General features: G+C 47.5%; 2 protein-coding genes and 1 non-coding gene across 4 annotated transcripts in view; 2 read left to right on the top strand and 1 right to left on the bottom strand.

The window, feature by feature from the left end:
• Positions 1 to 23632, top strand: part of PRPF8 (pre-mRNA processing factor 8) — a 32536-nt gene extending 8904 nt beyond the window's left edge. For both annotated transcript variants that reach the window (XM_043903347.1, XM_043903348.1), the window contains exons 18-43: positions 132 to 258; positions 360 to 552; positions 806 to 993; positions 1146 to 1384; positions 1595 to 1741; positions 1920 to 2130; positions 2327 to 2443; positions 14561 to 14808; positions 14908 to 15087; positions 15289 to 15424; positions 15507 to 15676; positions 16012 to 16141; positions 16254 to 16400; positions 16596 to 16756; positions 17064 to 17255; positions 17877 to 18114; positions 18251 to 18379; positions 19194 to 19307; positions 19390 to 19563; positions 19814 to 20007; positions 20968 to 21207; positions 21305 to 21446; positions 22414 to 22554; positions 22679 to 22818; positions 22921 to 23123; positions 23297 to 23632. In XM_043903347.1, coding sequence (XP_043759282.1) covers positions 132 to 258; positions 360 to 552; positions 806 to 993; positions 1146 to 1384; positions 1595 to 1741; positions 1920 to 2130; positions 2327 to 2443; positions 14561 to 14808; positions 14908 to 15087; positions 15289 to 15424; positions 15507 to 15676; positions 16012 to 16141; positions 16254 to 16400; positions 16596 to 16756; positions 17064 to 17255; positions 17877 to 18114; positions 18251 to 18379; positions 19194 to 19307; positions 19390 to 19563; positions 19814 to 20007; positions 20968 to 21207; positions 21305 to 21446; positions 22414 to 22554; positions 22679 to 22818; positions 22921 to 23123; positions 23297 to 23451 — 4456 coding nt within the window. In that variant the 3' untranslated portion in view covers positions 23452 to 23632. The remainder of the gene's footprint in view (positions 1 to 131; positions 259 to 359; positions 553 to 805; positions 994 to 1145; positions 1385 to 1594; positions 1742 to 1919; positions 2131 to 2326; positions 2444 to 14560; positions 14809 to 14907; positions 15088 to 15288; positions 15425 to 15506; positions 15677 to 16011; positions 16142 to 16253; positions 16401 to 16595; positions 16757 to 17063; positions 17256 to 17876; positions 18115 to 18250; positions 18380 to 19193; positions 19308 to 19389; positions 19564 to 19813; positions 20008 to 20967; positions 21208 to 21304; positions 21447 to 22413; positions 22555 to 22678; positions 22819 to 22920; positions 23124 to 23296) is intronic.
• LOC122695780 lies at positions 3517 to 3623 on the bottom strand. The gene has a single exon (XR_006341534.1). It is a non-coding gene; the product is annotated as a U6 spliceosomal RNA (small nuclear RNA).
• A 483-nt stretch (positions 23633 to 24115) lies between the features above and the next one.
• Positions 24116 to 27652, top strand: LOC122694513 (Rab interacting lysosomal protein). Its single transcript, XM_043903349.1, has 8 exons — positions 24116 to 24623; positions 24697 to 24790; positions 24877 to 24983; positions 25072 to 25317; positions 25570 to 25715; positions 26087 to 26209; positions 26835 to 26924; positions 27176 to 27652. The coding sequence occupies exons 1-8, from the start codon at positions 24387 to 24389 to the stop codon at positions 27318 to 27320; spliced, it is 1188 nt and encodes a 395-aa protein (XP_043759284.1). The 5' UTR covers positions 24116 to 24386; the 3' UTR covers positions 27321 to 27652.
• Positions 27653 to 27929: the final 277 nt, after the last annotated feature.

Below are 27929 nucleotides of genomic sequence, written 5' to 3'. Positions count from 1 at the left end.
CCCCCATGGCATGTGAAATATTCCTGGCCAGGCCAGGGATTGAACTCATGTCCCCTGCTTTGGCAAGTGGATTCCTAATCACTGGACCACTAAGGAAGTGCCCTCATTCACCTTTTCTTCTGCCTTGTCAGTGTGAAGTCTCGGTTAAACCAGTCCCAGAGGGAGGAGCTAGGCCTGATCGAGCAGGCCTATGACAACCCCCATGAGGCGCTGTCCCGCATCAAGCGTCACCTCCTCACACAGAGAGCCTTTAAAGAAGTGAGTGAGATGCCCCACATATTTTCTTTTGGCTGTGTGATTCATTCATGGCACCCAGGGTGTTTGGTGGGTTGGTGTGAGCCAGCTTACTTGTCCCACAGGTGGGCATTGAGTTCATGGACCTCTATAGCCACCTTGTGCCAGTGTATGATGTGGAGCCACTGGAGAAGATCACTGATGCCTACCTGGACCAGTACCTGTGGTACGAAGCTGACAAGCGCCGCCTGTTTCCACCCTGGATCAAGCCTGCAGACACAGAACCGCCGCCTCTGCTTGTTTACAAGTGGTGCCAAGGTAAAAGGAAGGCAGATGCCTTGATTTTTACATTGAGATTCTCATCCAGGTAGCATAATTAATTTACTCTCTTGATGCCTGGTACCAAAGAAATGGTGTTGATGTTACACTGAGCAATTTGACTCTGCTAGCAGTCCAGGTGAATGAATGGAGTGGTCGTATGATCTGGATAGGAATGTGATGGCTACTGTAGGCACTAGTCCTGAAAGGGAATTTCTAACCTGCTAGAGCTTTGTGTTTCTTCCCCCCTCAGGCATCAATAACCTGCAGGATGTGTGGGAGACAAGCGAGGGCGAGTGCAATGTCATGCTGGAGTCACGATTTGAGAAGATGTATGAGAAGATTGACTTGACCTTGCTCAATAGGCTGCTGCGTCTCATTGTAGACCACAATATAGCTGACTACATGACAGCCAAGAACAACGTCGTTATCAATTACAAGGTGTGTCTTGGGGCAGGGTGGCAAGGAATTATGGAGGCAGGGGGTGGTCTGGCCCACTGAGTTGGGATTTCCTTGGTGGGGGGAAGGCAAAAGAGAATGGGCCCTGAAAACCCCGAGACTTGGCTGTGGTTAAGAATTGTCTTTCTTTCTAGGACATGAACCATACAAATTCATATGGGATCATCAGAGGCCTGCAGTTTGCCTCTTTCATTGTACAGTACTATGGCCTGGTGATGGACTTGCTTGTGTTGGGGTTGCACCGAGCCAGTGAGATGGCCGGGCCACCTCAGATGCCAAATGATTTTCTCAGTTTCCAAGACATAGCCACCGAGGCTGCCCACCCCATCCGTCTCTTCTGCAGATACATTGATCGCATCCATATTTTCTTCAGGTGAGGACTTGCCTGGAGTCTTACCCTTACAGGGTGTTGAGGTCCATGCCCAGCTTCTGAAGCAGCTGTTGTCCCTTAGTTGACTTGCTGCCGGGTTGGTGCTCTGAAATGGGATGAGGTCCTGTGAGTAGGGTGGGGATTGGGGTGGAGCCGTAGGCCTCACGAGATCCCAGTGTCCTTGGGCCTCAGCTACTCACCTTGTCTGTGTAGGTTCACAGCAGATGAGGCTCGGGACCTGATCCAGCGTTACCTGACAGAGCACCCTGACCCCAATAACGAAAACATCGTTGGCTACAATAACAAGAAGTGCTGGCCCCGAGACGCCCGCATGCGCCTCATGAAGCATGATGTCAACCTGTGAGTCTAAGTTGGGGCTGTGGGAGCTGGAAGAGTGTCAGCTTGAGGGACCAGAGGACGATTAAAGGGAACTGATGAGGGGTGTCCTAGGTGGGAGGGTGTGCTCTGTCGGGACGTCATCAGTCTGGCTGGCCTTTGAAGGGAAGCTCGGACGTGACCCTGTGCGCTCTGTGGGCAGGGGTCGGGCAGTGTTCTGGGACATCAAGAACCGCCTGCCGCGCTCAGTGACGACAGTCCAGTGGGAGAACAGCTTCGTGTCCGTGTACAGTAAGGACAACCCCAACCTGCTGTTCAACATGTGTGGCTTTGAGTGCCGCATCCTGCCTAAGTGCCGAACCAGCTATGAGGAGTTCACCCACAAGGATGGGGTCTGGAACCTACAGAACGAGGTACAGTCTGGAGTGGGGCCGGATGGTGGGAGTAGGCCCACCTCCATCCTCAAGGATGAGGGGTGAGAGACGTGGCACATCTTTTCATCATCAATCCGCTGGGCCTTACTGGGAGGCTAGGGCTTAATGGTGGTCAGAGTTGTTTCTTATTCCTCTGGCATTTCCAGAGGTAGTTAACCTTGAGCTTGTGATTTAGGTTACTAAAGAGCGGACGGCTCAGTGTTTCCTGCGTGTGGATGATGAGTCAATGCAGCGCTTCCACAACCGCGTGCGTCAAATTCTGATGGCCTCCGGCTCCACCACCTTCACGAAGGTACACATAGCAGTCGTGTCCTCTGTCCATCTCATCCCTTCAGCCCTTCCCTGCTTTCTCCTTCTTTTTTCCTAGCTGTGCTCAGTGTGCAATCTCCATGCTTCATGGTACAGCAGCTTGGAGTGTCAGATCAGCTCACAGTGGTTTCCCTAGAATTCCCTGTAGGAATTCTGTAGCCTGCATCTGTGTGGTTGCAATGCTTCTGAGTTAAGGTGAGAGTAGAAGTGGGATTTTTAAATTTGGACAAAAATCACCATTTTTGCGTCTTCCCCAGGCTTGTTATCCGGGCCATACATTTAATCTTTTGCATGTTAAAAAGCAAGTATAACAAGGTATCTTTGTTTATTTCTTCTTCAGTTGCTTCCAAAGCCCCCCACTCCACCCATTTGGAAGGCAGCTGGAATTGAGAAAGAGTAATCTGAAGATTACTTAACTGTGTGTGCTTAAGTTTTTTCAAGGTTTAAAAAGTCGTCTTGCTCTTTCTGCTGTTTTCCCATTCTAGAAATGGTGCACGTGAATGTCCTGGCTTTTGCTCTCAAGAGCATCAGTTATACCAAAAAGAAAGGGAAGTCTCGGTTCTTATTAGGTTGTGTTTCAGAGTCACTGTCCAGTTTCTAACTGTGGTGATGAGGCAGGGTGATACTGGTGAATTTGAAATCACTAGTGATCACAAAGCAGGCAAAATTGGGAACTTCACAGGCAGATTAAACAACTGTCGTGATGTGATCAGCCCCAGATTTGCTGTGCGACTCAAAAATTTAGAAAGACGGCAGAATATTCTGCTCTTGCCCCATCAGATTGGATTCATTATACTGACAACTCAGCTGGCATCGTGGACCACAAAGAAGCAAGACATAAAAACACATGGGGGGATAACCTGGGATTCTTTTTCAATGCATATAATATATACATAGAAATAAAATGCCCCAGTGGATTAAAAAAAAAAATCACCTCCTCCTGACTTGTCTTAGAATAACTCTTAGCTGTAGCATTTTCTCCCCTTCTGGCTTTCCTATCCCTTTAAATATGTAATAAAGAAGGCTTTCAGTTTTTTAGTATACTTTTTTTTTTTTTTTAATATGGAACGCTTCACGAATTTGCGTATCATCCTTGCGCAGGGGCCATGCTAATCTTCTCTGTATCGTTCCAATTTTAGTATATGTGCTGCCGAAGCGAGCACTAGTATACTTTTTTAATAGTTTTGTTAAGGATACTTTTTTTTTTTAATGATAACTCCTTATCTCAAAACCCTCAGGATACATTTTTTTGGGGGGTATAGTGCAAGGTAAAACTGTTTGTCTTCTTAGGTTGGTTTATATCATCTAGAGTCAGATGACAGGAGTTATATAACTCATTCATTCCATGTGTTCAAGGCATACACACACACTGCCTGTGAGAGAGTCTCTGCCTTCCTAGAGCTCACTGCCTACTTGGAGAGACATGCATAGTCAAGAGAACTATAGTACCGTATGTTTTTAGAGCTCTCATGTTGTTTGGGGATCAGTCACAGTCCTCGAGTTCTTGACTCTAGCCCAGTCTGGGAAAGGGAGAAAGACTTCCTGAAAGAAAGAACGTGTGAGAGACAGGTGAGGGAGGGCATTCTTTCAGCCAGAGGTATGAAGAGGTAGCAAGCACAGTGTCTGTGGGGCCATAAAAAGTTTGGGGCAGTAGAATTGTGGAAGAGGTGGAGGCTGAATAGATAAGCAAGAGCTAAATTATGGAGGTCATCACCGCCTCATTAATCCCATAAGGGTCCTGAGCATGGGAGTGACTTTCAGGTTTCTGTGTTAGGTGGTTCACTCATGCAGCTGTGGGGAAGATGGATTCAGAAGAGTAGGAATAAAGATGAGGTTTGGGGACTCTGCTGAAGACCAGATAAAAATGATGGGAACAGTGAATGTAGAGGGACAGAGGGGGAAGAGATTTGATAAGTAGTTAGTAGATAAAAGTCAGCAAAGCTTCATTGTGGTGACATGCCAGAGGGAAAGGAAGTCAAAGTAACATTCAGTTTTTGGTATGGGTGACTGGATGGATGATGGAGCCACCAACTGGAAGACTACAGGAAGAAGAGTGTGTTTAGGAGAGAAGATAAATGGATTTGGTTGAGGGTGTAAGAAGTTTGATGTTCTTGAAAACATCCAGATAGAGGTTCTAGCAGACACTGAAATCACATTTCTTCAGTTCCAAGGTAAATATATCCATATATAAGTGTATGTATTTTGTCCCTCTTAGTGGTATCTCTTAGATTTGATGAAAAAAAGTATTACAGGTTTGAAGCTCCAGGGAGAGAAATGAAACGAGAAAGTAAGAGGTTAGGGGGAACTTAGAGGTTCCTATAGGATGTCCAGGTGGAGATAACTTTGCAGCCTGGAGCTTGGAGAAGATACCTGGATTGCAATGTAGGTTTAAGAGCCTGTCAGCATGGAGAAGGAAATGGCAACCCACTCCAGTATTCTTGCCTGGAAAAGTCCATGGACAGAGGAGCCTGGCGGGCTGAAGTCCATGGGGTTACATGACTGAGCATGTGTGCACAAGGGTGGAGGGAGATGGGTTGGTAGCAATAAAGTGGTAGAACTTAAAAAAAAAAAGAGCCTGTCAGCATAAAGGCGATGGTTGAAAGCTCAAGATGAGCAAGATTATCTGGGGAAAGTGTAAGGAGCGAGAAGAGCAGAGGGATGAGCTTGAAACCTTAGGGAACACGGAGCAGCAGTGTGGCCAGACTGGGCAAGTGCCGGGCTCTGGGCGCCAAGCCTGTCAGGAATCGGGACAGGCACTTAACAGTGTCAGTTGCCTAAAAGTGTTTCAGTCAGATAAGGCCTGACAAGTAGCCATTGGATTTGGCAGTCAGGACGTCATTGGTGACCTTAGGGAGAGCTGTTTCAGAAATAGTGGGGAGAGATGCCAGATTGCAGTGGGTGAGGCTTTATGGGAAGTGAGGGAGTGGAGTCAGCAGGGACTGTCAGTTTGCCAGAGCAGCTGGAGGAGGAGGGACAGGAGACGCCACCTAGAGGGAGAGAGAAGTCACGGCAGGTATTTTAAATGGCAGTGATGGGAGTCTGCACAGTAGGGAGCCAGCAGCGTTCTGAGCGCAGCAGAGACGTGTGATAAGTGATGGAGTGGTGTCCGCTTAGCCGGAATAGGTAGAGGGAAGCATCCTCTGAACCTAGTAGAAAGAGGTCGGTATTGATGTGAACGTAGATAAGTGTAGTGGGAAGCTGTAACAAATCTTGCTTTTTTCAGTTTTGCCAGGGCTGGAGTGAGGGGCATAGGATGTTGGACTTGAGCACAGCAGTGAGGGTGTGATTCAGTTGTTGAAGAAACTGTGCACTGAGGGTTTTAAGAGAGTGAAGACAACTGTGAGTGAGTACCTCTTCCCAGAAGGACTCAGCTATTCAAGCACTCAGCGAGGGGCTGGAGAAAGTAGATCAATTCTAGTGCTGATTTAGGATTGGGGCTTTGTCAGAGGGCTGTTGTGGAGTCATGAGGGACCAGAAACAGGGAGTCAAAGGTGCTGACCCCTTTGGAATCTTAGATATTGGGAGGGGGGAGAAGGAAGAGACCAGAAGAGATGGGTGGCCCTGGGGGAAAAAGGCAGTGTTCGAGGGAATAGATGTGTGAGAGGTTAGAGCCAGAGGTCAGGGGGGCAGTGTGATGTAGTTGTTAGAATAATGGTTTGGGAGTCAAACTAGGTTCAGTCCTAGCTTTCCCATGTTACTAGTTGGGATCTGAGTTAAGTCACCTACCCACTGTGGGCCTCAGTTCCCTCATCTGTAAAATGGGGGACTCACTTGTAATCATTACTGATGCTACAGCTTTAGGTGCACCATTCATTCTTGCTTTATGTAAGGGCAGTCTGCTCGCCCAAGCTTGGAGCCAGGACGCCTTTAGTCCTAGTCAGTCAGTTCAGTCGCTCAGTCGTGTCCGACTCTTTGCGACCCCATGAACCGCAGCACGCCAGGCCTCCCTGTCCATCACCAACTCCCGTCGTTTACTCAAACTCATGTCCATCGAGTCGGTGATGCCATCCAGCCATCTCATCCTCTGTCGTCCCCTTCCTCTCCTGCCCCCAATCCCTCCCAGCATCAGGGTCTTTTCCAATGAGTCAACACTTCCCATGAGGTGGCCAAAGTATTGGAGTTTCAGCTCCAGCATCAGTCCTTCCAGTGAACACCCAGGACTGATCTCCTTTAGGATGGACTGGTTGGATCTCCTTGCAGTCCAAAGGACTCTCAAGCGTCTTCTCCAACACCACAGTTCAAAAGCATCATTTCTTCCGCACTCAACTTTCTTTATAGTCCAACTCTCACATCCATACATGACCACTGGAAAAACCAAAGCCTTGACTAGATGGACCTTCGTTGGCAAAGTAATGTCTCTGCTTTTTAATATGCTATCTAGGTTGGTCATAACTTTCCTTCCAAGGAGTAAGCGTCTTTTAATTTCATGGCTGCAGTCACCATCCGCAGTGATTCTGGAGCCCCAAAAAATAAAGTCTTCCACTGTTTCCCCATCTATTTGCCTTGAAGTGATGGGACCAGATGCCATGATCTTAGTTTTCTGAATGTTGAGCTTTAAGCCAACTTTTTCACTCTCCTCTTTCACTTTCAGCAAGAGGCTTTTTAGTTCCTCTTCACTTTCTGCCATAAGGGTGGTATCATCTGCATATCTGAGGTTATTGATATTTCTCCCGGCAATCCTGATTCCAGCTTGTGCTTCTTCCAGCCCAGTGTTTCTCATAATGTACTCTGCATAGAAGTTAAATAAGCAGGGTGACAATATATACAGCCTTGACGTACTCCTTTTCCTATTTGGAACCAGTCTGTTGTTCCATGTCCAGTTCTAACTGTTGCTTCCTGACCTGCATATAGGTTTGTCAAGAGGTAGGTCAGGTGGTCTGGTATTCCCATCTCTTTCAGAATTTTCCACAATTTATTGTGATCCACACAGTCAGAGGCTTTGGCATGGTCAATAAAGCGGAAATAAATGTTTTTCAGGAACTCTCTTGCTTTTTCGATGATCCAGTGGGTGTTGGCAATTTGATCTCTGGTTCCTCTGCCTTTTCTACACTTGATCTTAGCCAAAAGGCCGAGAAGTGATTCTCTGCCTTTTCTAAAACCAGCTTGAACATCTGGAAGTTCACGATTCATGTATTGCTGAAGCCTGACTTGGAGAATTTTGAGCATCACTTTACTAGCGTGTGAGATGAGTGCAGTTGTGCGGTAGTTTGGGCATTCTTTGGCATTGCTTTTCTTAGGGACTGGAATGAAAACGGACCTTTTCCAGTCCTGTGGCCACTGCTGAGTTTTCCAAATTTGCTGGCATGTTGAGTGCAGCACTTTCACAGCATCATCTTTCAGGATTTGAAAGAGCTCAACTGGAATTCCATCACCTCCACTAGCTTTGTTCATAGTGATGCTTTCTAAGGCCCACTTGACTTCACATTCCAGGGTGTCTGGCTCTAGCTGAATAATCACACCATCGTGATTATCTGGGTCGTGAAGATCTTTTTTGTACAGTTCTGTGTATTCTTGCCACCTCCTCTTAATATCTTCTGCTTCTGTTAGGTCCATACCATTTCTGTCCTTTATTGAGCCCATCTTTGCATGAAATGTTCCCTTGGTATCTCTGATTTTCTTGAAGAGATCTCTAGTCTTTCCCATTCTGTTGTTTTCCTCTGTTTCTTTGCATTGATCACTGAGGAATGCTTTCTTATCTCTCCTTGCTATTCTTTGGAACTGCATTCAAATGGGAATATCTTTCCTTTTCTCCTTTGCTTTTCACTTCTCTTCTTTTCATAGCTATTTGTAAGGCCTTCTCAGACAGCCATTTTGCTTTTTTGCATTTCTTTTCCATGGGGATGGTCTTGATCCCTGTCTGCTGTACAATGTCATGAACCTCCATCCATAGTTCATCAGGCACTCTGTCTATCAGATCTAGTCCCTTAAATCTATTTCTCATTTCCAGTGTATAGTCATAAGGGATTTGATTTAGGTCATTCCTGAATGGTCTAGTGGTTTTCCCTACTTTCTTCAATTTAAGTCTGAATTTGGCAATAAGGAGTTCATGATCTGAGCCACAGTCAGCTCCTGGTCTTGTTTTTGCTGACTGTATAGAGCTTCTCCATCTTTGGCTGCAAAGAATATAATCAGTCTGATTTTGGCATTGACCATCTGTTGATGTCCATGTTTAGAGTCTTCTCTTATGTTGTTGGAAGAGGATGTTTGCTTTGACCAGTTCGTTCTCTTGGCAAAACTTCTTATTAGCCTTTGCCCTGCTTCATTCCGTACTCCAAGGCCAAATTTGCCTGTTAATCCAGGTGTTTCTTGACTTCCTACTTTTGCATTCCAGTCCCTTATAATGAAAAGGACATCTTTTTTGGCTGTTAGTTCTAAAAAGTCTTATAGGTCTTCATAGAACCATTCAACTTCAGCTTCTTCAGCGTTACTGGCTGGGGCATAGGCTTGGATTCCTGTGATATTAAATGGTTTGCCTTGGAAACGAACAGAGGTCATTCTGTCGTTTTTGAGATTGCATCCAAGTACTGCATTTCGGACTCTTGGTGACCATGATGGCTACTCCATTTCTTCTAAGGGGTTCCTGCCCACAGTAGTAGATATAATGGTCATCTGAGTTAAATTCACCCATTTCAGTCCATTTTAGTTTGCTAATTCTTAGAATGTCGATGTTCACGCTTGTCATCTCCTGTTTGACCACTTCCAGTTTGCCTTGATTCAATCCTAGTAGTGGCTTTGAAATAAGACTGGAATATTTAAACAAGACTGGTAAGTGCCAGAAATAACAGAAGGAAAATAGCAATATACCATGCTCAAGCACCTGACCTATGAGGTACAACCTACTTAACTTTAGCTTCTGGAGGACCATCAGAAACTCCTGTCGAGTTCCCTGTCTTCTCTCCCTCACTAGGGAGTCCCTTTAAGCATGTGTAGATGACTTAAAGTCTAAAGCCAAGAAGAAACAAACATCTTTGCCCAGCAGTAGGTGTATTTCGCTGTTCTTTTTTGTTTTGATTTTTATTTTACATTATTTATTTTTAATAAACATTTTTTAGGGCAGTTCTAGGTTTATAATAAAATCAAAAGGAAGGTACCAACATTTCCCATAAAATCCCTGTGCCTGTACATGTAGAGCCTTCCCTATCGTTAGCATCCCTCACCAGAGTGGTACATATTTACCACAGATGAACCTACATTGACACATTGTGACCATCCAAAGTCCCAAGTTTACCTTAGGGTTCACTCTTGGTGTGGTATATATTCTCTGGGTTTGAACAAGTGTATAAGAATACTTGTGCTCAGTCACTTAGTTGTGTCTCACTCTTTGCAGCCCCATGGACTGTAGCCCGCCAGCCTCCGTTGTCTGTGGAATTCTCCAGGCAAGAATACTGGGGTGGGTTGCCATGCCCTTCTCTGGGGCATCTTCCCAACCCAGGGGTTGCAGATGGATTCTTTACCACTAGTGCCACTTAGGAAGCCCGTAAGAACACACATCCATTGCTAAAATAACATACAATTTTCATGCCGTAAAAAACCCTCTCTTCCTCTTTGTCTCCCCTGTCCCCACCCCAGCCATATGTTTAGTTTTAAATAGAAAAAAATTGTTCTCTACTGTATCATGGTTTAAAAGGATACAGTAAAAGTTATTAATTTCTCTAATAGTTATGTTTTCATTTACAAGAAAATGAAATTAAATACTAACAAAATCCAGAAAACACCAACAATCCCATTGTCCTAACATCAGTTTTATTTTTCCCCGTTACACTCCAAGTTGGTCATGTATTATGATGGGCAGGTTATGTACGTTGAATTTATTTCATTTATGAAGACATAATATGTGTGAAGTTCTTAACCATGGTACATAGAACATGGAATCACTCTGTTATTTCCTTTTTGCTTCCTGTCATCCCCGGAAACTTTTGCTGTTCTTAAAGGAACATGACGCTGTCTGGGAATTCATACTTATTCCCTACCGGAAATACAGCACTAGTAGCTACAGCAGAACTGGGGTGTTCTGTGATACAGACCGTGCAGCTTGTGATTCCAAGGGCCAAATACAGTCAGAGAACTTATTACTAAGCGTCAGGTATCCTGTTGAAGTCTGTTTGCTTTACTCCCAGATCTAGCCCGTTCTGACCCCCAGCTGCTTCTATAATGGGTCTATTGCTCAGATGCTTGGTTTTGCTTCTGTGACTTGGTTCAGGCTGTTACCTCACTCTGGGGTCACTTCATACTGCCTGTCCTGAATACTGTTTGCTCAAGGCTGATGCCTATGATGACTCCAGCCAGTGTGATCTTTCCCTTCAACAATTGCCTGACAAACTTTCCTTACCTTAAAACCTTGATTATATCTTTTGATGTTTTGCAGTTTATTCTCCTTTTTTATTGATCTTTTTCAAAAATTGCTTTTGGTTTTGTTTAATTTTATTTTTCTCTTTCCTATTTCATTGGTTCTGCTCTTTGCTTACTTTGGGTTTAGTTTGCTCTTCATTTTCTAGTCTGTTAAAGATTAAATGACAATTTTGGACCTTTCATTTTAATAGACATATTCAATGCTGAAAAATCTCCTTTTAAGCACTGCTTTAGCTGCATCCCTCAAATTTTGATAGGTTTTCCTTTTCATTCAGTTAAAAATGTTTTCTGATTTCCCTTGTGAGTTTTTATTTTACCCATAGGTTACTTACAAGTATGCTGTTTAATTTTCAAATACTGAAGTGTTTTTCCAGGTGCTTCTATGTTATTAGTGTCTAGTTTAATTCTGTTATGGTCAGATCTTTATGATCTTAGTTTTTCAAATGTAGACTTGTTTTATGGTTTAGCCTATATGGTGACTGTCTCCTGTGTACTTGAAAAAGAATCTGTATTCTGCTATTGTTGGGTTTTACAGATGTCATTTAGGTTCTGTAAGTTCTGTTGTTCAAGGCCTTTAATTAGTCTTTTTTTTTTTTTCTTTTGTCTATTTCTGTCAATTACTGAAAGAAGAGTGTTGGAAGTCGTGGATTTATTTTCCCTTCCAGGTTCCTCTTTTTATTTTTGGCTTCAGAGATACCATTCACTTTATTAAACTCATCTAAGCTTATAATATAAAGACACATGACATTTTCCCAGAAATTTATACTTTTTTTGAGCATCAAAGGATGTCTGAAATTCATACTGCTCTGCTATCTTTTAAATATTTAGTGAAAGTTGGACAAACATACTTGGCTTGCAGATGGAAAACCAACGAGTCATCAGGAGATTAGCAGGTTTAGGGGAGTAGGGAGCCATCTCACTGAGACAAACTTTTTTCTTCAGAAACCTGCATATGAGTGATGATCAAGGAGTGTGCCAGGTGGAATGCTGTTATCATGTACCTGAAGATAACAGCTGGAATTAGAAATTAACTTAACAACTAGTGCACACAGACACTTCAGTAGATGGAAACAGCACTGTTGACACTCTCACAAGGAATATATATAGTTCATACCCTTGGGCATAATTATATGCTTTGTGTTTTTTTTTTTGAGTCTTAATGTTTCAACAGGTCCATCATTTTTTTTGCTTCATATCTTTTGAGGCTGTGTTATTAAGTATGCAGTATGTTTAGAATTATCATATCTTCTTAATGAATTGACTCCCTTATCATCATGAAATGTCCTTTATTCCTTGTAATATTCTCTGCTCTAAAGTCTACATTGTCTGGTATCAGTACCACCCCTTTAGCTTTGTTTTGTGTGTGCATGGATGTCTTTTTCCATCTTTTTACTTTTAACCTATGTCATTATAATTAAAGTTAACTTCTTACAGATTGCACTTAGTTGGTTCTTGCTTTTTAAATTCACTTGAACAGTCTTTGCCATATGAGTAGTCTAAACACTCCAATTAAGTTTGAGATAACTATCCATATGGTTGAGTTTAAATCTGCCATCTGTTCTTTGTTCTGGTTTTTTTCCTCTTTTCCTGCCTTCTTTTTAACTTATTTTTTAAACATGAGAAAAACAAAGGTTTCATAACATAAATCTGTGAAAGAGACCCAGGAAAACTTGAGTAACTAATTTTCCAAGTTTCTTTTGGATTAAGTGGGGATTTTGGTATGATTTTCATTTAACTCCACTCTTTGATTATTAGCTACGGTTCTTTGGTTTTTTTGGTGGCTCTAGGGTTTATGGTGTACACCTCTGTCTTACTATGACCACTAGTCTATTACATTACATATTGTATGATAACCTTACAGTAGTTTACTTTCATTTTTCCCCTTATTCTTTGTAGTTTTAACTGTACCTATATTATAAATACAGTGATACATTGTTGCTCTTTTGGCTTTAAACAGCCTTTTAATCTTCTATAGAAATTACAAAATGAGAAAAAAATGTCTTTTTTATCCACATACTGTTTCTGGTGCTTCATAACTTTATGTAGATCCATGTTTCCATCTGGTACTTTCTTTCCACTTGAAGAATTTCCTTTAACATCGCTTGTAGTAAGTGTCTACTGGCAGTGAATATGCTCTGCTTTTGTTTGTCAGGATAAGTATTTATTTTGCCTTCATTATTTTCTTCTGAAGCTTTACAATGTTGTTAATCCCATCAATATATTTTAAATTTTCAGATACTGAAATTTTTATCTCTAGAAGTTTTTTCATTTGGGTCTTTAACAACTATTTCTCTCCTCATTATGTTCATGTTTATCTTATATATTCAAGCATAATTATAAATGCTATAGGTCTTTGTCTACTAATTCCATCATCTGTTTCTGTTTAATTTATTTTTGGCTGTGCTGGGTCTTCGTTGCTCTGTAGGCTATGTTTAGTTGCAGTGAGCGCGGGCTACTCTAGTTGAGGTGGGTGAGTTTCTCACTGCAGTGTCTTCTCTTGTGTGGAGCACAGGCTCTAGGGCCCGTGGGCTTCAGTATTGCGTCATGCAGGCTTGGTAGTTACGGCTCTGGGTCTTAGTTGCGGCGCATGGCATTTGTTGCATCATGCGGGCTCTTCGTGTGGTGCACGTAGTTACATTCTGTGGGCTCTGGAGCATGTGGCCTCAGAAGTTGTAGTACTGGGACTTAGTTGATCCACAGCATGTGAGATCTTAGTTCCCCAATCAGGATTCAGACCCTCATATGCAGCATTGCTAGGTGAATTCTTAACCACTGGACCACCAGGGAAGTCCCTCTATTTTCCGTCTATATGGATTTGTTTATTCTGGACGTTTAATGTAAGTGGATCATGTATATGACCTTTTTCATCTGGCTTCTTTCACTTAGCATGTTTTCAAGGTTTATCCATGTTGTAGCATGTATGAGTATTTCAGTCCTTTTCATGGATAAATATTTCGTTATATGGCTGTACCACATTTTGTTTGTCAGTAGATGGACATTTGGGGTTTTTCTATTTTCTGGCTATTATGAATAATGCCTTTGTGAACAATTTGTGTACACATTTTTAATGTGACTTTTTAATTAATGTATTTATTTAGGCTGTGCTGGGTCTTCACTGCTGTGCATGGTCTTTCTCTAGTTGGAGCAGGTTAGGGCTACTCTGGTTGTGTGTTAGCTTCTCATTGCGGAGACTTCTCTTGTTGCAGAGCTTGGGCCCTAGAGCTCAGCCTCAGTAGTTGTGGCCCATGGACTTAGTTGCCCTGTGGCATGTGGAATCTTCCTGGACCAGAGAGCAAACCCTTGGGCCCTGCATTGGCAGGCGGATTCTTAACCACTGGACCACCAGGGAAGTCCATGTACACATTTTTGTGTGGACATAAGTTTTTATTTCTCTTGGGTATATACCTGGGAGTAGGATTATTGGGTCATACAGTTACTCTGTTTAACCTTTTGAGAACTGCCAGGCTGTTTCAGTGTGGCTATACTATTTCATATTCCCACTAGTAGTATATGATAAGTGTATTTCCTCCACATCCTTGCTAATACTTGTCACTCACTCATCGCCTTTCCAATGGGTGTTAAGTATATCTCATAGTGATTTTGATTTATACACACTTCCCTAATGACATTGAGCTCAACTCTTTCTTGAGAACTAAAAAGAATATAGCTAATTGTATCTAGTGGTTCCCAGCCACACACCCTCTCCCTGCAATGACTTATTGATAATTTACTTTCTTCTCACTGTCTTCAGATTGTGAATAAGTGGAACACAGCTCTTATTGGCCTTATGACATACTTTCGAGAGGCTGTGGTAAACACCCAGGAGCTCCTGGACTTGCTGGTGAAGTGTGAGAACAAGATCCAGACACGAATCAAGATTGGCCTCAACTCCAAGATGCCGAGTCGATTCCCCCCTGTCGTTTTCTACACCCCTAAGGAGTTGGGTGGACTTGGCATGCTCTCAATGGGCCATGTGCTCATTCCCCAGTCTGACCTCAGGTAGGACTTTGCTAAGAATCTTGCTAGACCCTGAAGGAAAGGGGATGTTTATTTTTAGCCTTTGTTTTTCTTCTAATCTTGGTTGTGCCCCCCCAACAGGTGGTCCAAGCAGACAGATGTAGGTATCACACACTTCCGTTCAGGAATGAGCCACGAAGAAGACCAGCTGATTCCCAATTTGTATCGCTACATACAGCCATGGGAGAGTGAGTTCATTGATTCTCAGCGGGTCTGGGCTGAGTATGCACTCAAGAGACAAGAGGCCATTGCTCAGAACAGGTGGGCATCCACGAGGGTATAGCAGTTCTGTCAGGGGAGGAGGGGTGACCTTTGAGCCCTGCCTAAAGGTCAGGGGAGATCATGCCGTATTGTGTGGAGTCAAGGAAGTGGGTTCTATATCTGACCATATTTATCCTTGGGTAGGGAAGAATGCTGAACTTTTCATATATGTATTTAAGTTTGATCTTTTTCCCTTGGCAGACGACTGACCCTAGAAGATCTGGAAGATTCATGGGATCGTGGCATTCCTCGAATCAACACTCTGTTCCAGAAGGACAGGCACACACTGGCTTATGATAAGGGTTGGCGTGTTCGAACTGACTTTAAACAGTACCAGGTACTGGAGGGGACTGTGGCTGTTCTGGGAACCTGGGGCAGTGGGCTCCTGGAAGCTTGACTGGACCTGCCTTGCCTTCTAGGTTTTGAAGCAGAACCCTTTCTGGTGGACACACCAGCGGCATGATGGGAAGCTCTGGAACCTGAACAACTACCGTACTGACATGATCCAGGCCCTGGGCGGCGTGGAAGGCATTCTCGAACACACCCTCTTCAAGGGCACTTACTTCCCTACCTGGGAGGGGCTTTTCTGGTGAGGATTCTGTTCTCTCCTTACAGTTGCTAGTTGGTTTTTATTCGTTAATTTATTTTTTGGCAGTGCCACGGGACTTGCAGGATCTTGGTTCTCTGATCAGTGATCAAACCTGCACCCCCTGCATTGCAAGTGTGGCGTCTTAACCACTGGACCACCAGGGAAACCCCTTTTCTCTCTGCAGTGATCTCTCACATATCACAGCTCTCTTGAGTTCATCCCTCGTGTGCCTTTGTTTCCTACTGTGGTGTTTCCCAGACAGCCACCCCAGGAGGTCAGCAGTGCTCTTGGGGGATGGCAGGACATCACTTTACCTGATCTCTTCTGTTTCCCAGGGAGAAGGCCAGTGGTTTTGAGGAGTCCATGAAGTGGAAGAAGCTCACCAATGCTCAGCGATCAGGATTGAACCAGATTCCCAATCGTAGATTCACCCTCTGGTGGTCCCCAACCATCAACCGAGCCAACGTGAGTGTGATTGGTAGACATGGGAATGGGAAGCTAAAAGCAGGGGTTTCTCCCTCCTCAACTACGTCTTGAGAACCAGAGTCTCAGTCTCTCCCTCTCTTTCTCGCGTCAGGTGTACGTGGGCTTTCAGGTGCAGCTGGACCTGACTGGGATCTTTATGCATGGCAAGATCCCCACGCTGAAGATCTCTCTCATCCAGATCTTCCGAGCTCACCTGTGGCAGAAGATCCACGAGAGCATCGTTATGGACTTGTGTCAGGTGCGCCCGAATTGAGGAGAAAGGATGCCACAGAAAGTCCAGTTTGCTCGCTTTTTTGGGTGTGGAAATCCACCCTTAGCTCCAAGGATGAGACTTCTGTTGTGGTCCCAGCTGCCCCATTATCTTCAGTTCTGTCAGCCCCCATTCCAAGCGGGCTTCCATAATCAGTCATAACCTTTCCACCTTCGCCTCCAGGTATTTGATCAGGAACTGGATGCACTGGAAATTGAGACAGTTCAGAAGGAGACAATCCACCCCCGAAAGTCCTATAAGATGAATTCTTCCTGTGCAGATATCCTGCTGTTTGCATCCTATAAGTGGAATGTCTCCCGGCCCTCATTGCTGGCTGACTCTAAGTAAGTGCCTTCTGACCCAACACTGGGCATCTGGGAACCTTCATTTTACTGTTTTTCTAGCAGCACTACTTTTGAAATTGTCCCTGGCTGCCTTTCTTTCTAATTAGAAGCCAGTGCTACCCCCTGATTCTGTCAACACTTTCAGCCAGGTCTGCTGATTGTCTGGTGCATCTTGCTGATCTGGAATAGAGGAGGAGTTGGTTTTAAGATGTAGACGGAGCAATTGAGAGTTCTTGATTTTCTGGGGATATTGGTTGTGCCAGTGTCTTCCTGGAAGCCTAGACTTCTGACCCCTCTCCACTTTCAGGGATGTGATGGATAGCACCACCACTCAGAAGTATTGGATTGACATACAGTTGCGCTGGGGGGACTATGATTCCCATGACATTGAGCGTTATGCCCGGGCCAAGTTCTTGGACTACACCACAGACAACATGAGTATCTACCCTTCACCCACTGGTGTGCTCATTGCCATTGACCTGGCATATAACCTGCATAGGTAAGTTGAGGCTCAAAAACATGTGTTTTTCATCAGCCCCATACTTTGTTTTAATTTTTAAAAGTTATTTTTAGTTGATGGGTAATTGCTTCACAGCATTGTGTTGGTCTCTGCCATCATCAGCATGAATTGGTCGTGGGTGTATCATGTGGCCCCTCCCTCTTGAACCCCTCTCCCACCCCATTAATTAATTTCTATTTTCTGTTGTAGTCGATGGACAGTGCTGTGTTCATGTCAGGCGCGCAGCAAGGTGACTTAGTTATACATGTGCCTGTGTCAGCTTTTTTCAGACTCAGATTCCATATAGGTTATTACAGTAGGTCCTTGTTATTTATCTGTTTTATGTACAGTAGGGTATATATGTTATCATCAGCTTCCTAATTTGTCCCTCCCTCCACCCCATACTTCAGTATACATGTGCTTTTTGGTTTGCCCAGGTGAGGTGGAGGTTTGCTGGTTTGCTCATCTGGGTCACTGACTCTTCCTTGCCTCTGTGTACATGAGCAGACACTTTCATCTCAGCCTGGCGAACAGTCTTTTCTTCCTCTGTAGTTGCATTTTGCCTTGTTCCTGAGACTTCTCATCTGGTCTTAATCTCTCTTGCCTCTTCCCCCTTTACAGTGCCTATGGAAACTGGTTCCCCGGCAGCAAGCCTCTCATACAGCAGGCCATGGCCAAGATCATGAAGGCAAATCCTGCCTTGTATGTGTTACGTGAACGGATCCGTAAGGGGCTGCAGCTCTATTCATCTGAGCCCACTGAGCCCTATCTGTCCTCTCAGAACTACGGTGAGCTCTTCTCCAACCAGATTATTTGGTTTGTGGATGACACTAATGTCTACAGAGTGACTATCCATAAGGTGAGAGTCAGACGCATGTGGATGTGTGGGGCTTTGTATATGCCTATGGGAGGGTGACTGGGCAAATGTGTGCATACTGGAAGGAAGGCAGGCTGATTGTGTCTAGACTGTGCTAACTGATGTAACCATTCTTTAGACCTTTGAAGGAAACTTGACCACCAAGCCCATCAATGGGGCCATCTTCATCTTCAACCCACGCACAGGGCAGCTGTTTCTCAAGATAATTCACACATCTGTGTGGGCTGGACAGAAGCGTTTGGGGCAGGTGAGCCTGTTAAAGGGTAGAGAGGCTGTAGAACCTTGCTGCCTCTTATTCTTTGGTATTGGGTGGATGTGTGAGAGAGAATCTCCCTATTTCTCTTTTTGCTAATTTGAGGGTATCTCATTTACACTTTCCCCCCTGAATTACTTAACTTGAGAAGTGTTCTTCTTGTAGGAAGTCCAAGAATAATTGGTCTCTAACCTATCTTGAAGAGGGCTATGGGAAATCATCTTTCTAAAGGGAACACACACTCTTAAAATGTCGGTTTCACCAAATCTCTTCTCTACCTCAAAGCCTTTGGTAACCCCTTACTTCTTACTAAGTTAACTCTTTGGTTTTCTAGATCCTTAATATCTAGGTAGGCTGTCATTTGTCCAGCCACAGTTTCTCTTCCTCTGTAGCATGTGCCCTCTGGCAGTCAGTCCAGGATCCTGGTATCCCAAACCCTGGTGAACATCTCCGCCTCTGTGGCTTTGCTAGAATGAACTCTTCTCTTAGCTCTGTTAATCACTGTCTTACTCGTTCCTCAAGACTTCTTTCTTTGTGCAGCTTTTTGTGACCTTTAGCCTTAATTTCTTTTGTTGCTGACATAGTGTATGTATAGTCAAACACTAGGCTTGTGTGAGTTTTGTCTGGCCAGCTAGGTTGAAACATCCTTTGGGGCAAGACAATTGGACAGTTTTCTATAGCTCTTGAGTACCTAACAGTAGCATGCAGTAGAGACATAGGGTAAGTGTTTCAAGATTGGGATGTTCTGTTCTAGCTGACCTAGGAGGGCGGAGACTCAGTTTCCCTGTCCTCCTCTCTTGTTTATTAGTTGGCTAAATGGAAGACAGCTGAGGAGGTGGCTGCCCTGATCCGGTCTCTGCCCGTGGAGGAGCAGCCCAAGCAGATCATTGTCACTAGGAAAGGCATGCTGGATCCACTGGAGGTGAGGTGGTGAATGAGGTAGAAGGAAAGAGGGCTGAGACCTGCTGGCTCTGTTTCTAAACTTGGACTTGATCTTGTCTCAGGTGCACTTGCTGGACTTCCCCAATATTGTGATTAAAGGATCAGAGCTCCAGCTCCCCTTCCAGGCTTGCCTCAAGGTGGAGAAGTTTGGGGATCTCATCCTTAAAGCCACTGAGCCGCAGATGGTTCTCTTTAACCTCTATGATGACTGGCTCAAGACTATCTCATCTTACACGGTATGAAACCACCTTGCTAGGAGCGCCACTCTGAGAGGAGTGGGTTTGGAGTCACAAGAAAGTCCTGTGCCTTAACTTTCTCCACAGGCCTCTTGGGGGGCTGTTTTCACCTCATCCACCTGTGGATGGGCCAGTGCCCCTGCCTGCGGTGAGGGGGACACCTTAGTGTGTGAGTCTCCAAAGGGATGGGCTGGCGGAGAGGGAAGAATGTCCAGTAGCTGACCTCCCTTGCCACCATACCTCTCCCCAGGCCTTCTCCCGCCTCATCCTGATTCTGCGCGCCCTGCACGTGAATAACGACCGCGCAAAGGTGATCCTGAAGCCAGACAAGACTACGATCACAGAACCGCACCACATCTGGCCCACTCTGACTGATGAGGAGTGGATCAAGGTGGAGGTGCAGCTCAAGGACCTTATCTTGGCTGACTACGGCAAGAAAAACAAGTGAGTGGTGGTGGGGGCTACCGATGAGAGCTGCAAGGGGTGAAATAGGTGGCTCAGTATATACTTTCTGGGATTTTCGAAACATTTTAAGCCAAGACGATTCTCAAGAAATTGTCATGGAGATGCCTATAGGTGGTGTCTTCTGATGGTGTAGGAAGTGTCCATGTCTCAGGGCTCAAGCTGACTCTTGGGCACTGTTCCTTAGCAGAGGCACTGTTGGCATTTTGAGCAGGGTGTTTCTTTACTGTCCATGCAGTCCAGGGAGTTCTAATATCCCAGACCCCTCAGTACCACAGCTTATCACACAGACACACACACAGTCCATGCAGTAGAGGGAATTCTAACATCCCATGCCCCTCAGTACCACAGCTCATCACACACACACACACACACACATATGCACGCACGCACGCACACCCACATAGTCAGTAGAGAGAGTTCTAACATCCTAGACCCCTCAGTACCACAGCTCATAACACAACACACACACGGAGTTCTCACATCCCAGACCCCACAGTAGCACAGCTAATAAAACACACACACACTTTCCTTCTTTCTCTTTCCCTGTCATTTTTGCAACCAAAAATGTCCATAGATTTCCAGACATTGGTAAGGGTGACTGACGTGTCAACTCTGAGAACTTGTTCCAGCATTTTCGTTTTTGAAAGTTTTTCCAGTTTCAGGGCACTTTTTGTTGAGGTAGAGTGGGAGGTGTGGATGCTAAATCTGGTTTGAGCATGATCAAAAGGTGTACAGGCATAGGGTCAGCCTGGGATGTGACAAATCTGATCCATATTAGTGTATTTCCACTTCACACTTGCTGTATGAGTATCACTTAGGATTGTCTGGGGTCAGGGTACGTATGGGCTCTGTTTCTCACCCAGTTAACAAACTTGCAGTTAGGGGTATAAGTGACCAAGGGAAGGGATCATTGTGGTGTGACTCACACTGTCCCCACAGTGTGAATGTGGCATCGCTGACACAGTCAGAAATTCGGGACATCATCCTGGGGATGGAGATCTCAGCACCATCACAGCAGCGGCAGCAGATCGCTGAGATTGAGAAGCAGACCAAGGAACAGTCGCAGCTGACTGCAACCCAGACTCGCACTGTCAACAAGCATGGTGACGAAATCATCACCTCTACCACCAGCAACTATGAGACCCAGACTTTCTCCTCTAAGACTGAATGGAGGGTCAGGTAGTGCACAGGGCAGAGGGGTGGGGATGGGAAGGCCTGTCGGTGCTGCATGAGGTGCTTGAGTTGAGAAATGCCAACATTCCCTGCCTGTTTTTAGGGCCATCTCTGCCGCCAACCTGCACCTAAGGACCAATCACATCTATGTTTCATCTGATGACATCAAGGAGACTGGGTACACCTATATCCTTCCCAAGAACGTGCTTAAGAAGTTTATCTGCATATCTGACCTTCGGGCCCAGGTGAGTATGTTTGTCCAACTAAGCCACAGTGTGTGCTAAGCATTTATGAGCCTAAAACTCACCTGAGATTTCCTGGAACTGGAGGTGATGTTTTGAAATTCATGGATGAGTAAAGTATATATAAGGATAGCCAAAACAGGGAGGAAGCTTTTGGCCCCTACCAGATACCAAAGCATTATAAAGCTGTGGCAATGAGAGGATGATGTGTGATTGACCTAGAAGTTATTGGAAGAAAGTATCATATAGTCAGAACCAGATTCATGTGTATACAATAAATCAGGTATATCATTTGAGGATTCCACTTCATCTGTGGGATTGTGTTTTATGACATTGAAATAATCAGCAAAAGGAGACTTGATCCCTACTTTGTAGCACTTACAGAAGTAAAATCCAGGTGGAATAAAAATCTGGATATAAAATACTAAACTCTAGTATAGTATTAGAAGAAAATATTTATTGTCTTAGTGATGGAATAATCTTAAATAAGATACACAGCACAAAAGCATCATCAAAATGATTAACTTGTGTGTGACAAAGAGTACCACAAAAGACAAAAACAGGAAGAAATAAAAGATAACTAAAAGATTGAGCAAAGAGTTTCAAGGTAGTTTCAAAGAGAAACCGGTGGTAGAAACAGTGCTGTGGATTTACAGACATGTACAACTTGTTGAATGCCTGAGCTGTGTGCTTGTGTGCTCATTTGTTTATGGATACTGTACTTAAATACTTAAATAATCAACTGGGGAATGTGTGAGGAGTGCCGATTCCTGGACCCCACTCAAGATTCTGATGTGATTAAGTCTGAGATGAGGTCCGTGTTTAACATTTTGAATAAGCACCCCCAGGCTTTTTTAATGCAGGAGATTCTGGCCACATTTTGAGGAACTCTGTCCTTGTCCTGGAGAAGGGAATTAAGCACAAAGCTGGTACTAAGAATCTCTTTGGTTCCTGATCCCCTTGTCTCCAGATTGCAGGATACCTGTATGGGGTGAGCCCACCAGACAACCCCCAGGTGAAGGAGATCCGCTGCATCGTGATGGTGCCACAGTGGGGCACGCACCAGACGGTGCACCTGCCTGGCCAGCTGCCCCAGCACGAGTACCTCAAGGTTAGTGGAGGAAGTGGGAGGGCTGCGGCTTCCTGCTGTCTATGTGGTGAAGGGAAGGCAGAGGTTTTACTCTCATGGGTGGGATTCCTGGGCCCTAAATAGCTTTCCTTCGCTATTCCTGTAGGAGATGGAACCTTTAGGTTGGATCCACACTCAGCCCAACGAGTCTCCCCAGCTGTCACCCCAGGATGTCACCACCCATGCCAAGATCATGGCTGACAACCCATCTTGGGATGGCGAGAAGACCATTATCATCACCTGCAGGTGGGCTTGAGCCCCCTTGGGAGGAAGGGTGACGGGAGGCATTGCAGGCCAGGGCCCAGAATGGTGGCCTTAGCTCTGACTCTGTCCTCATTCCTCTTCCAGCTTCACGCCAGGCTCCTGCACCCTGACAGCCTACAAGCTGACTCCCAGTGGCTATGAATGGGGCCGCCAGAACACAGATAAGGGCAACAACCCCAAGGGCTACCTACCCTCGCACTATGAGAGGGTCCAGATGCTACTGTCGGATCGCTTCCTTGGCTTCTTTATGGTCCCTGCCCAGTCCTCGTGGAACTACAACTTCATGGGTATGTGGGCCAGGGTGTGCGGTGGGGGCAGGGGTGCACAGGAAAGTGGGGATGAGGTTAGGCCACCACCCTTAGCACTTGGGCCCAGATTCTGGTTTAGAGATGGCCTAGGGGCCCAGGCTGGGTGAGGCAGGTGGACCTTGTCAACGCTGGCCTCTTCCTTCTACTCCAAGGTGTCCGGCATGATCCCAACATGAAGTACGAGCTGCAGCTGGCAAACCCCAAAGAGTTCTACCACGAGGTGCACCGGCCCTCCCACTTCCTTAACTTCGCTCTCCTGCAGGAGGGCGAGGTCTACTCTGCGGACCGAGAGGACCTCTATGCGTAGTCGTCTCCTCATCTCCTGCTCCAGCCTCTGGTCAGGGCTAAGAGCCTTTGACCCCACAGACAAGCTGGTGACATTCAGCAGCTTGGCCCTTTTTTCCTCTCTTTTGTGCTTGTGATGTTGTTGACCTCCTGGTGACTTGTAATTGTGAAAAAGTATAATAATAAATTTTGTATAAATAGGAGGTTTTGAAGCTTCTTTTCCCCTGAGCTCAGATTCTGGGTGTAGGGATGGCAGAGGCTGGACATGTTCACAGCAAGCTGCTGGACTGAGCCCTGAGGCCCCCTGTTCGGAGCTGTGGGCATAAATATCCTCTAAGCTCAGTGAGCTGAAGGGGAGTTGGGTTTTCACACCCCTGCTGCTGTGACCACATTCGCCAGTTTTCCCCCAGATACTTGTAAACCCTCACCGCTTTTCAGCATCTCTTGGAGCAGTCACTCTCTTGAGTGTAGAAGCTCCTGGCTTGTTCTCGGTAGCTGTAGAGCCCAGCTTAGCCCCTTAAGCTTTGTGTCACTCTCAGCCTGTCCTGGAAACAGGCACGTGGCTGGACAGCTGGCTGCCACTGGCTGAGGTCAGTGACAGCCCTCCTACCATTCACCTCTTGGCGGAGAGCTGGCAGCCAAGTCAGGCCCCATGACTCTAGACACAGGGGTGGAGCCTGGTGTGGACACTGGGGAGGGCTTGACAAAAGTGACCACTTACAGACCTGGGCCTCAGCTCCTGGACGCCTGGCCGGAATGTCCTACTTCCTGTGACCTTGGGGGCTTTAACAGGACAGGGTCCAGAGCCCTGAGTCTCTTCCAGCCTTTTCCCTGAATCGCTCCTCCCTTGTCGCTTCTACCCCGCCCTCGACTGTCCTAAGCTGCTTCCTGGGCCGGGACTGATTGGCTTTTTCCTGCCCCAGTTGAGGGAGGAGGGTGTCGCACCCCTGGTCGCCTATGGCGGACATGGAGCCCAGAAGGGCGGTGCCTGGGGCGCATGGCTGGGGGTCTCGGGTGGCCGCGGGGTCGGGGACGGCAGCGGAGCTCGTGTACCACCTAGCGGGGGCCCTGGGCGCTGAGCTGCAGGAGCTGGCGCGCCGCTTCGGGCCGGAGGCGGCGGCCGGGCTCGTGCCGCTGGTGGTGCAGGCTCTGGAGCTCCTGGAAAAGGCGGCCGTGGGGCCCGCCCCAGACTCGGTGAGTCACGGCGCCCTTCCCCAGCCGCCCGCCGGGCCAGCGGGGGCTGACCTTAACAGCGTCACCTCCCCAGCTGCAGGTATCCGCGCAGCAGGCAGAACTCGAGCTGCGGCGGCTACGAGAGGAGAACGAGCGCCTCCGCAGAGAGCTGCGCTCTAGACCACAGGGTGAGTGCCGGCCTGCGGGGCTCCGTGGTCGGGGCGGCTCAGCGCTTCCCCCTGCGGGCCCGCTGTTGAGAACTCCCCTTCCTCAGAGGAGCACGCTCTGCTGCGGCAGCTCAAAGAGGTGACCGACCGCCAGAGGGACGAACTCCGGGCGTACAACCGCGACCTGCTGCAGCGAAGCCAGGAGACCGAGGCGGTGAGGGCGGGGCGGGGCGACGTGCGGGGCGCGGGGCCCTGCCGGCCCTCGGGCGCCCCGCCCACCAGCCCCTTGGCTCCGCCCACAGTTGCAGGAGCAGCTGCAGCGCCTCCTGCTGGTGAATGCGGAGTTGCGGCAGAAGTTGGCCGCGGTACAAACCCAGCTGCGCGCTGCGCGGGACCGCGAGAGCCAAAGAGAGCAGCGGCGCGAAGCGGCCGTGGAGCCGCCTCCGGAGCCGGTGCAGGGCCAGGCCGCGGGGCCCGGGTGCGAGCAGAGGCGGGAGTCCGAGCGGGAGGCCGCGGGCACAAGAGCCCCGGGGACCCCCGAGGACCCGGTGAGTGCCCGATGAGGGACCAGTCCGGCTCTCGGTGGGCACTCGGGAAAGTTCTGCTGTAGGTAGCAGGGCCAACAGGCTAGCTGGAAGGTGGTTACGAGTGTGCGCCGCCAGCCGGCCTCCGCCCCTACTCTCAGCCAGAGCCCCGGCCTGGCACCCATGGTAGCGCCCTGGCCTCCCAAGTCTCCCTGCCAGTCCTCTCGCATCGCTGTCCAACCGAGGAGCCCCCTGACCAAGCCTGTCCTTCCACAGGCGGATGCCCCGCCGCCGCCAGGGCTCCCCGCCAAGGCAGGGCAGTGCGGCTTCAGTCGAGAGGAGGTTCAGCAGATCCTTCAGGAGCGGAATGAGCTCAAAGCCAACGTATTCCTGCTGAAGGAGGAGCTGGCCTACTTCCAGCGGTGAGGGCGCCGGGCAGGGCCCGGAGGCGGGGGCGCCAGGTGCACCTGTTCCCTGGCTTCGGTTCACCCGCCTCATTCTTTGAGTGGTTGATATGTCCAGGGTGTCATGTGCCACCCACCGTGCTGGGCACTGGAGGACGTGAGTCATATAGTCCCTGCCCTCCCGGATCTTCTTCCACACAGGGGAGGGCCAGTGCTGAGGGTCAGCAGCAGTGGCTGTCAAGGAAGAACTCCGAGGAGAGGTGACACCTGAGCTTAGGGCGGCAATGCAGAGTGTTCCCAAAAGGGGCAACAACATGCACAGTACTTGGGTCGAGACCTATTCTTAGCATCCCCACTGCTTTGTCTCTGCCCTTCCTCCTCCTCTGTAGGGAGCTGCTCACAGACCACCGGGTCCCTGGGCTTCTGCTTGAAGCCATGAAGGTAGCTGTCAAGAAGCAGCGGAAGAAGATCAAGGCCAAAATGTTAGGGACTCCAGAGGAAGCTGAGAGCAGGTAAGGCCCGGCCTCCGTTCCCACCGAGCCTGGTCACCTTCTGAACCCACTGCCTCAGACTGTGCTTGTCACCTAGCTTAGCCACCTCTGGAACCTGCTAACCTGGCCTGGTCACCCCCCCAAGCCTGCCGTCCTCAGCCCACCGCCTTCTCCCTGGATCACAGGTGCTCCCACCTGCCCTGCTCGCTACACATCCTGACTCTGCTTCTCCACAGTCGGTTTTCACTTTCTTTGGTTTCTTGTCTTGGCTGCATGTTTATTCTCAGACAGGTAAAGGTAAGGCTGTAGCTACAGGCCCTGTCCGCGGCCTGCTATGTATCTGGCTAGAAAATAAAAGCCTCAAGATGTCCTCTGTCTCCCCAGATTTTACTTCTCTCCAGCTTTCCTTAACTTTTTATGTTGGCGTATAGTGGTTTAACAGTGTTGTGTGATGGTTTCAGGCGTACAGCAAAGTGATTCAGTTTCCCTCACTCCAGCTGTGGGGGCCCCAAAGTCGCTCTGTCCTCCCCTTCCTGCTCCTCGGGGCTACATGGAAGACTGAACACAGTGGACTCCCCTTGGCCCTCAGGGCCTTGATGAAGGACCCTCACTTCTCCTCTCCTCTCTTCTCTCTTCTCTGCCTCAGTGACGATGAGGATGGCTCATGGCTCCTGCTCTCCAGCGATAAGGGAGACCATTCTGAACCCCCAGCCCCTGAGTCCAGAATACGGAGTTTGTATGTTGAGGGAAGAGGAAGGACGAATGTGGTCGGGGTGGGGGTGGAGGGGCCCACCTTCCCTCCTGCTGCCCCAAGCGAGTAGCATGCCCATCCCCTCCTGCTCCTCTGGTGGCCCCTTACCGCCCCCTGCCTCATGCTGCCCTTTCTTGCTCTGGGGCCCCTTTTGACAGCTCTCCCTGCCACCCTCAGCCCCTGTCCTTGACCTCCCTGGCAGCCAGGCTCAAAGCACCTCTTGGCTCTCCCCCCAGCTTTGGCCAGTGGTATCGGGGTGAAGCAGAGGCCCCTGGGACTGAGACCAGCAGTGTGGCTCCCAGCCAGCTACAGGGAGGAGAGGAGACCCCGCAGCCACCCCACCTGGAGCCGGTGGGCAGCCCAACAGCCCCCAACTCCTGATGGGTCCTGCTGTGCTCTCAGTGAACATCTTTGTCTGGGGTCTCAGCTGCCCCAGAGGCCTGACTTTGGAATCTGTCTATGGTTGGATGTGTGACCTCAAATGAGGACTGGGCTTCCTCCTTCCCTGCCCTTCCCAGGCTCTTCTCTAATCCTGGTCTGAGCCGGGGTCTGATGGGAGCTCAGCCTACTTTCCTTCCTATCAGTTCGGCTCAGTTGCTCAGTGGTGTCCGACTCTTTGCGACCCCATGGACTACAGCACACCAGGCCTCCCTGTCCATCCAGGAGTTTACTCAAACTCATGTCCATGGAGTTGGTGATGCCATCCAACCATCTCATCCTCTGTTGTCCTCTTCTCCTCCTGCCTTCAATCTTTCCCAGCATCAGGGTCTTTTCCACTGAGTCAGTTCTTCCCATCAGGTGGCCAAAGTATTGGAGTTTCAGCTTCAGCCTCGGTCCTTCCAATGAATATTCAGGACTGATTTCCGTTAGGATGGACTGGTTGGATCTCCTTGCAGTCCAACAGACTCTCAAGAGTCTTCTCTAACACCACAGTTCAAAAGCATCAATTCTTTTTTTTTTTTTTTCAGTTCTACCACTTTATTGCTACCA

This window comes from Cervus elaphus, chromosome 5, assembly GCF_910594005.1.
Source record: "Cervus elaphus chromosome 5, mCerEla1.1, whole genome shotgun sequence".
Classification (NCBI taxonomy): domain Eukaryota; kingdom Metazoa; phylum Chordata; class Mammalia; order Artiodactyla; family Cervidae; genus Cervus; species Cervus elaphus.
This window is presented reverse-complemented; position numbering and strand designations above follow the sequence as displayed.

Excerpts from the sequence above, each read along its gene's own strand:
- LOC122694513 (XM_043903349.1), top strand. The coding sequence starts at position 24,387 with ATGGCGGACATGGAGCCCAGAAGGGCGGTGCCTGGGGCGCATGGCTGG. Across the intron at positions 24,791-24,876 it reads GCTGCGCTCTAGACCACAGG|AGGAGCACGCTCTGCTGCGG; the intron begins GTGAGTGCCGGC and ends CCCCTTCCTCAG. Across the intron at positions 24,984-25,071 it reads GAAGCCAGGAGACCGAGGCG|TTGCAGGAGCAGCTGCAGCG; the intron begins GTGAGGGCGGGG and ends CTCCGCCCACAG.